The 9,336-nt window shown below is 50.3% G+C and overlaps 1 protein-coding gene across 2 annotated transcripts in view; it reads left to right on the top strand.

Annotated features, from left to right (window-relative positions):
- Positions 1-53: 53 nt before the first annotated feature.
- The window catches only part of coq9 (coenzyme Q9 homolog), a 53,299-nt gene continuing 44,016 nt past the window's right edge, over positions 54-9,336 (top strand). Inside the window, exons 1-6 of one of the 2 annotated variants that reach the window (XM_079248106.1) lie at positions 54-151; positions 1,903-2,101; positions 2,175-2,304; positions 2,745-2,887; positions 4,625-4,709; positions 4,804-4,908. In XM_079248106.1, the coding sequence (XP_079104232.1) occupies positions 73-151; positions 1,903-2,101; positions 2,175-2,304; positions 2,745-2,887; positions 4,625-4,709; positions 4,804-4,908 (741 nt within the window). In that variant the 5' untranslated portion in view covers positions 54-72. The remainder of the gene's footprint in view (positions 152-1,902; positions 2,102-2,174; positions 2,305-2,744; positions 2,888-4,624; positions 4,710-4,803; positions 4,909-9,336) is intronic. The other variant, XM_079248107.1, reaches the window with a different exon arrangement.

The following is a 9,336-nucleotide window of genomic DNA, read 5'->3' as shown; positions in this document are numbered from 1 at the left end:
TGTACTCCGCTTCGGCAGGACTTCCGGTATATAGCGTCGCATTTTCATGACGTAACTGTGAAGCAGCTGGACATGGCGGCGTTCCTGAGAGGCGTTGGAGGGCTCGTGCGGGTCAGAGGGCTCCTGCGGGGTTTGCGGGGGCTGGGCTGCGGTGAGAACTGGATTATTCTTCAGGTTCATGACTTTACAGGAGGCAGTTTCTCTGCATTTAGACAGACTGCTGCTGCAAAGTAAAGGAAAGTGAAGGACAGAAACCTGCAGCATCACGTGGTTCCTGACCAGAGCCACGTAGTAAAAGAGTTACGACACTCTGAACTCGCCGACATGCGGTCATGTGGTTCATGTAGCTCTCAGTAGTTCCAAACAACTCAGCGCCGTCAGTCCATTTTAGTGGGTTTCTGGCGGTAGGCGGCGCAAATACATCAATTTTCCTCCCACTTTACCCTCAGTATTGCCCAATAATGTGTATTGATTACTATACTGTCTATAAAATTTATCAAAGCTTTATTTTTGGAAGCAGCAGAGACGAAATTTATCATCAACAGGAACGAGATGGTAAACACACCAGAAAATAAATCTGCTGACTATATTTAACGATCTTTTATACACACACACACACACACACACACACACACACACATATATATATATATATATATATATATATATATATATATATATATATATATATATATATAGGGTTTACTTCAGGATTTGCAGTCTCCAAACGCTCCAGCAATGGAAACCAGTCAGTCAGTCTGTTCTAACTGGTGTCAGATGGGAAATGAGCTGAATGGCAGAGAGGATCTTAATAAATCATTTTAAAGATGTTACTAACATTAAATCAGTTTATCACGTCTTAATAAACTCAACTTTCAATCAAACAGACAACAATAAAACATTTTTATACAGTATAACTTGACAGTCTGACTGTGTGCAGGCTGGATGAGAAGGTAACCACGGCAACGCGGAGCTGCTGGGAGGAACTGGGAAGCTATCTGAGGATGTGACTGGTCTTACTGGAGCAGCAACACATTTCTAGGTTTCATGTTGATGCAGAAGATGGAAAAGACTGGAAAACTACATCAGACAGAGGAAACCTGGAGGTTCACCAGGCTCTGACATCCACTGGAAAACATTAAACACACATTAATACCATCAAATATTTCTTATTTAACTCAGAACATGCAGATTTCTCCAGCAGGACCAGGCTGTCTCTGCATCCATGCTGCTGAGACTTTATCTCTTCATGGATGTAAAACTCCAACTAAATTCACCTCATTAGTCTCAGTAAAAAAGTTCTGTCTGTAGTTCATATTATAATGTCTAGTTTACAAGCAGGAATTAAAACCAGGGAAACTAATTCAGCCATCACCAAAGGATAAATCTACAATCCAACAAAATCTTTCCATGCGAACAAACAGCTGATAACTGCAATAAAATCATGATGAAAACAGATTTACTGATGTCGTCTGGAGTCTGGTTGCTGTTAACTAACCGCAGTTTAAACTACCACTAGCTGGTTAATTACACAACTAATAAACTTAAACTGGGCCAATTCTAATAACACAGTTGACTTGATTTGTTGCAGGATATTTAGGTAATGACGCACGACACCAAACACTGTCGTCATTTCACTTACCTGGAAAATGCTTCCAAAACAGCGAAACTGAATGACGGTCGGCGGACCAATCGGTTGCTCCATGAACCACGTGACTTCCACGTTCGTTCTGTAGGCGGCGATGGGAGCGTTGCCACTCGCTGGAGGGTTAGGGCTCCGGTGACGATATATATCATTGTGCTGTTTTCACGTCCTCAGTTTGAGTTTGTTTTGTGAGAGAAAACTGGTCGTGTGAAATATTCTTCTAGAAATGTATTTGATGCCTGTTATTGATCAACCAGGAGCTGATCAGAGAGTTTCCTTCCCGGCAGCAGCGCCGCCGCCGTGCAGCAGCCTGAGACGAAGCTTCCACTGCGCAGCGCTGAGGCTGCAGGACAAACCCTCGTCCTCCTCCACGACGTACCATGAGCACGACCAGGCTCCGTCCGCGCACGCCGCTTCCCAGCAGGACCCTGATCCAGCAGCAGAAACCGCCAGCAGGTCAGTCAGCAGGAAGGCTTCGTTCCTCCTCCCGAACACCGTCCCATCCTCAGAACTCTGTTTCTCTGTGAAGTGGCCAGAGCGAAGACCAGGACGAGGACTACGAGACGGAGGAGCAGCTTCAGGCTCGGATCCTGACGGCGGCGCTGGAGTTTGTCCCTCAGCATGGCTGGTCCGTGGAGGCCATCGCAGCCGGAGCTGAGGTGAGTCTAAACCGGTTTCAGTCTGATTCCCATTTCAGCACGTCGGACCACTTCAACACAAGGTCAGGTTGGAAGGAAGAGAGGGATCAGGAAGGTCTCCAGCTGGTGAAACGGACAGCAACCAGGCCAGGGGGTGGGCACGCCGTTAAAATGTGTCCACTGGTCATCGGGGGAATTAAAGACTGATTTCTGATTAATTCTTAATATTTTGTCTTTAAGGAAAATAGAAAGCCAGTGTTTCCTCATGCAGTGGTTCCACTGGGAAAGATGACAACTCCAGCATCATTCCAAACATAAACTGATTAAAATAAAATGTCAGTCCATTTTTAACGGTCGATTTATGAATCTTCTTGTGTTTCTGGTTTAACTTTGCATTTACAAAATTTTGGAGTTTCCTTGTGATTCCAGTGAAGTCCTGAAACGTCGGCTGTCGCTCCCAGTCTCTAGGTTTGTCCTCTGCGTCCTCGGGGATGTTCTACAACGGTGCCGGAGACCTGGTCCTGCATTTCATCGCTCGCTGCAACGCTCAGCTGACGGAGGTCCTGTCTGAGCAGCACGACCAGCTGCAGCTGGGTCAGGCCGAGTACGCAATCCAGCCGTCCCCACATCCAGAGCCCGTTTGACCACAGACACGCCCCACATCCAGAGCCCGTTTGACCACAGACACGCCCCACATCCAGAGCCCGTTTGACCACAGACACGCCCCACATCCAGAGGCCGTTTGACCACAGACACGCCCCACATCCAGAGCCCGTTTGACCACAGACACGCCCCACATCCAGAGGCCGTTTGACCACAGACACGCCCCACATCCAGAGGCCGTTTGACCACAGACACGCCCCACATCCAGAGCCCGTTTGACCACAGACACGCCCCACATCCAGAGCCCGTTTGACCACAGACACGCCCCACATCCAGAGCCCGTTTGACCACAGACACGCCCCACATCCAGAGCCCGTTTGACCACAGACACGCCCCACATCCAGAGCCCGTTTGACCACAGACACGCCCCACATCCAGAGCCCGTTTGACCACAGACACGCCCCACATCCAGAGCCCGTTTGACCACAGACACGCCCCACATCCAGAGCCCGTTTGACCACAGACACGCCCCACATCCAGAGGCCGTTTGACCACAGACACGCCCCACATCCAGAGCCCGTTTGACCACAGACACGCCCCACATCCAGAGCCCGTTTGACCACAGACACGCCCCACATCCAGAGGCCGTTTGACCACAGACACGCCCCACATCCAGAGCCCGTTTGACCACAGACACGCCCCACATCCAGAGCCCGTTTGACCACAGACACGCCCCACATCCAGAGCCCGTTTGACCACAGACACGCCCCACATCCAGAGCCCGTTTGACCACAGACACGCCCCACATCCAGAGCCCGTTTGACCACAGACACGCCCCACATCCAGAGCCCGTTTGACCACAGACACGCCCCACATCCAGAGCCTGTTTGACCACAGACACGCCCCACATCCAGAGCCTGTTTGACCACAGACACGCCCCACATACAGAGATTTCACGGTTTTAGTCTTTAATTCATAGTCAGGCAGAAGATTCAACGTCTAAATTTACCAGGACGAAGCAGAACATCAGATAAACATAAACATCCGTAAAGTTTTGGGATTTATTGTGTAAACAGTTTAGAAGTTGACAAAATCACCTCATTTTATGTTTTATTCTGGAATCAACGAGTTAACAGAAAACAAGACCTCCTGTAAGGACTGATAACTGTCTGATCTCAGTTTCTCAGAAAAAAAGTTTTTTATATATTTATTAAGCTTCATTACTGTAATGAATAACTGAATATGAATATAATATAAACATGATGGACATGGTTGATAAGCGAAGGGATAGAAGCTGTTTACATGCGGTCAATATCTTTTTGGAAAATTGAGGTGTGGGAAGACCATGGTCATCCTTGGACATCTTTAAATCCAGAAAGTTGATGATGGTTAAATTCCAAGATAAATTTGAGATGATCTTTTGTAATATTTGCAAAAACATGAAAGTCTAAAAGTTTGTTGTCAGAGCCTGAGAAAACTAAAATGACACCGTCTATGCGGTTCTGAGTGGTGGTTGTCTGAAATGTGTCCCGTTGTCCCAAAGCATTATTATGGAAGCGGCAGACACATGGAAGCTCATCACGGTCGCGATAAAACGCTTCCTGCTTGGATGAAAGCATCAGGTTGTTTTTCCAGGAGTCTCTGCTTTAAATCAGGACCAGAGAAAACATTCAGATATGAAAATAAAAGCTGGTTTCACAGATTTACCTGTGAAATGAACTTTCAGCTGCATTTACAGGAGAAAGAAGACCTCTGAGTTTCTCCGCGACACTGTGGAGACTAGGCTACGGATGTACATCCCCTATATCGAAACATGGCCGCAGGTAAACATTCCTACTTGTTCCCAGCACAAAAACCTGGCTTTCTGTGTGCCAGGACACCACTTCTTCATTCTTCACTTTGCATGTTTGTCTTTAGGCGATGAGCATCCTGCTGCTTCCTCACAACATCCCGCAAAGCCTGAAGCACCTGTCCACCATGGTGGACGACATCTGGTACTACGCTGGAGACCGCTCCACTGATGTGAGTCGGTCTTATCACCCCCCATTCGCCTCCTCGACTGCACATACCTTCCTGTCCGCCTTCCATCACTACCCCCGCAGTATCCGGCCGGGCTCCTCGCGCCATGGTGCTGCACCAATATTTCTGACACTGTCAGAAGTATTATATAGCGTACGTCTGCACTCTACGTCCCAGGTCCTACGTAGCGTACATCTGTAGTCTACGTCCCAGGTCCTACGTAGCGTACATCTGTAGTCTACGTCCCAGGTCCTATGTAGCGTACGTCTGCACTCTACGTCCCAGGTCCTACGTAGCGTACGTCTGCACTCTACGTCCCAGGTCCTACGTAGCGTACATCTGCACTCTACGTCCCAGGTCCTACGTAGCGTACGTCTGCACTCTACGTCCCAGGTCCTACGTAGCGAACGTCTTTAGTCTACTTCCCAGGTCCTACGTAGCGTACATCTGTAGTCTACATTCGTGATCCTACGTAGCGTACGTCTGTAGTCTACGTCCCAGGTACTACGTAGCGTACATCTGTAGTCTATGTCCCAGGTCCTATGTAACGTATATCTGTTGTTTACGTCCCAGGTCCTACGTACCGTACGTCTTTAGTCTACGTCCGAGATCCTACGTAGCGTACGTCTGTAGTCTACTTCCCAGGTCCTACGTAGCGTACGTCTGTAGTCTACGTCCCAGGTACTACGTAGCGTACATCTGTAGTCTATGTCCCAGGTCCTACGTAACGTATATCTGTTGTTTACGTCCCAGGTCCTACGTACCGTACGTCTTTAGTCTACGTCCGAGATCCTACGTACCGTACGTCTGTAGTCTATGTCCCAGGTCCTACGTAACGTATATCTGTTGTTTACGTCCCAGGTCCTACGTACCGTACGTCTTTAGTCTACGTCCCAGGTCCTACGTAGCGTACGTCTGTAGTCTACTTCCCAGGTCCTACGTAGCGTACGTCTGTAGTCTACGTCCCAGGTCCTACGTAGCGTACGTCTGTAGTCTACGTCCCAGGTCCTACGTAGCGTACGTCTGTAGTCTACGTCCCAGGTCCTACGTAGCGTACGTCTGTTGTCTACGTCCCAGGTCCTACGTAGCGTACGTCTGTAGTTTACGTCACAGGTCCTACGTAGCGTACGTCTGTAGTCTATGTCCCAGGTCCTACGTAGCGTACATCTGTAGTCTACGTCCCAGGTCCTACGTAGCGTACGTCTGTAGTCTACGTCCCAGGTCCTACGTAGCGTACATCTGCACTCTACGTCCCAGGTCCTACGTAGCGTACGTCTGCACTCTACGTCCCAGGTCCTACGTAGCATACGTCTGCACTCTACGTCCCAGGTCCTACGTAGCGTACGTCTGCACTCTACGTCCGAGGTCCTACGTAGCGTACGTCTGTAGTCTACGTTCGAGGTCCTACGTAGCGTACATCTGTAGTCTACTTCCCAGGTCCTACGTAGCGTACGTCTGCACTCTACGTCCCAGGTCCTACGTAGCGTACGTCTGTAGTCTACGTCCCAGGTCCTACGTAGCGTACGTCTGTAGTCTACGTTCGAGGTCCTACGTAGCGAACGTCTTTAGTCTACTTCCCAGGTCCTACGTAGCGTACGTCTGCACTCTACGTCCCAGGTCCTACGTAGCGTACATCTGTAGTCTACGTCCCAGGTCCTACGTAGCGTACATCTATAGTCTACGTCCCAGGTCCTACATAGCGTACGTCTGTAGTCTACGTTCGAGGTCCTACGTAGCGAACGTCTTTAGTCTACTTCCCAGGTCCTACGTAGCGTACGTCTGCACTCTACGTCCCAGGTCCTACATAGCGTACGTCTGCACTCTACGTCCCAGGTCCTACGTAGCGTACGTCTGCACTCTACTTTCCAGGTCCTACGTAGCGTACATCTGTAGTCTACGTTCGAGGTCCTACGTAGCGTACATCTGTAGTCTACGTCCCAGGTCCTACGTAGCGTACGTCTGTAGTCTACGTCCCAGGTCCTACGTAGCGTACGTCTGTAGTTTACGTCACAGGTCCTACGTAGCGTACGTCTGTAGTCTACGTCCCAGGTCCTACGTAGCGTACGTCTGTAGTTTACGTCCCAGGTCCTACGTAGCGTACGTCTGTAGTCTATGTCCCAGGTCCTACGTAGCGTACATCTGTAGTCTACGTCCCAGGTCCCACGTAGCGTACGTCTGTAGTCTACGTCCGAGATCCTACGTAGCGTACGTCTGTAGTCTACTTCCCAGGTCCTACGTAGCGTACGTCTGCACTCTACGTCCCAGGTCCTACATAGCGTACGTCTGCACTCTACTTCCCAGGTCCTACGTAGCGTACATCTGTAGTGTACGTTCGAGGTCCTACGTAGCGTACATCTGTAGTCTACGTCCCAGGTCCTACGTAGCGTACATCTGTAGTCTACGTCCCAGGTCCTACGTAGCGTACATCTGTAGTCTACGTCCCAGGTCCTACGTAGCGTACATCTGTAGTCTACGTCCCAGGTCCTACGTAGCGTACGTCTGTAGTCTACGTCCCAGGTCCTACGTAGCGTACGTCTGTAGTTTACGTCACAGGTCCTACGTAGCGTACGTCTGTAGTCTACATCCCAGGTCCTACGTAGCGTACGTCTGTAGTCTACGTCCCAGGTCCTACGTAGCGTACGTCTGTAGTTTACGTCCCAGGTCCTACGTAGCGTACGTCTGTAGTCTATGTCCCAGGTCCTACGTAGCGTACATCTGTAGTCTACGTCCCAGGTCCCACGTAGCGTACGTCTGTAGTCTACGTCCCAGGTCCTACGTAGCGTACGTCTGCACTCTACGTCCCAGGTCCTACGTAGCATACGTCTGCACTCTACGTCCCAGGTCCTACGTAGCGTACGTCTGCACTCTACGTCCGAGGTCCTACGTAGCGTACGTCTGTAGTCTACGTTCGAGGTCCTACGTAGCGTACATCTGTAGTCTACTTCCCAGGTCCTACGTAGCGTACGTCTGCACTCTACGTCCCAGGTCCTACGTAGCGTACGTCTGTAGTCTACGTCCCAGGTCCTACGTAGCGTACGTCTGTAGTCTACGTTCGAGGTCCTACGTAGCGAACGTCTTTAGTCTACTTCCCAGGTCCTACGTAGCGTACGTCTGCACTCTACGTCCCAGGTCCTACGTAGCGTACATCTGTAGTCTACGTCCCAGGTCCTACGTAGCGTACATCTATAGTCTACGTCCCAGGTCCTACGTAGCGTACGTCTGTAGTCTACGTTCGAGGTCCTACGTAGCGAACGTCTTTAGTCTACTTCCCAGGTCCTACGTAGCGTACGTCTGCACTCTACGTCCCAGGTCCTACATAGCGTACGTCTGCACTCTACGTCCCAGGTCCTACGTAGCGTACGTCTGCACTCTACTTTCCAGGTCCTACGTAGCGTACATCTGTAGTCTACGTTCGAGGTCCTACGTAGCGTACATCTGTAGTCTACGTCCCAGGTCCTACGTAGCGTACGTCTGTAGTCTACGTCCCAGGTCCTACGTAGCGTACGTCTGTAGTTTACGTCACAGGTCCTACGTAGCGTACGTCTGTAGTCTACGTCCCAGGTCCTACGTAGCGTACGTCTGTAGTTTACGTCCCAGGTCCTACGTAGCGTACGTCTGTAGTCTATGTCCCAGGTCCTACGTAGCGTACATCTGTAGTCTACGTCCCAGGTCCCACGTAGCGTACGTCTGTAGTCTACGTCCGAGATCCTACGTAGCGTACGTCTGTAGTCTACTTCCCAGGTCCTACGTAGCGTACGTCTGCACTCTACGTCCCAGGTCCTACATAGCGTACGTCTGCACTCTACTTCCCAGGTCCTACGTAGCGTACATCTGTAGTGTACGTTCGAGGTCCTACGTAGCGTACATCTGTAGTCTACGTCCCAGGTCCTACGTAGCGTACATCTGTAGTCTACGTCCCAGGTCCTACGTAGCGTACATCTGTAGTCTACGTCCCAGGTCCTACGTAGCGTACATCTGTAGTCTACGTCCCAGGTCCTACGTAGCGTACGTCTGTAGTCTACGTCCCAGGTCCTACGTAGCGTACGTCTGTAGTTTACGTCACAGGTCCTACGTAGCGTACGTCTGTAGTCTACATCCCAGGTCCTACGTAGCGTACGTCTGTAGTCTACGTCCCAGGTCCTACGTAGCGTACGTCTGTAGTTTACGTCCCAGGTCCTACGTAGCGTACGTCTGTAGTCTATGTCCCAGGTCCTACGTAGCGTACATCTGTAGTCTACGTCCCAGGTCCCACGTAGCGTACGTCTGTAGTCTACGTCCCAGGTCCTACGTAGCGTAAGTCTGTAGTCTACGTCCGAGATCCTACGTAGCGTACGTCTGTAGTCTACTTCCCAGGTCCTACGTAGCGTACGTCTGCACTCTACGTCCCAGGTCCTACATAGCGTACGTCTGCACTCTACTTCCCAGGTCCTA

This window comes from Telmatherina bonti (assembly GCF_933228915.1).
Source record: "Telmatherina bonti genome assembly, chromosome: 2".
NCBI classification, from domain to species: Eukaryota; Metazoa; Chordata; class Actinopteri; order Atheriniformes; family Telmatherinidae; genus Telmatherina; species Telmatherina bonti.
The sequence above is the reverse complement of the archived record's forward strand: the minus strand, read 5'-3'. Positions and strand labels throughout refer to the sequence as shown.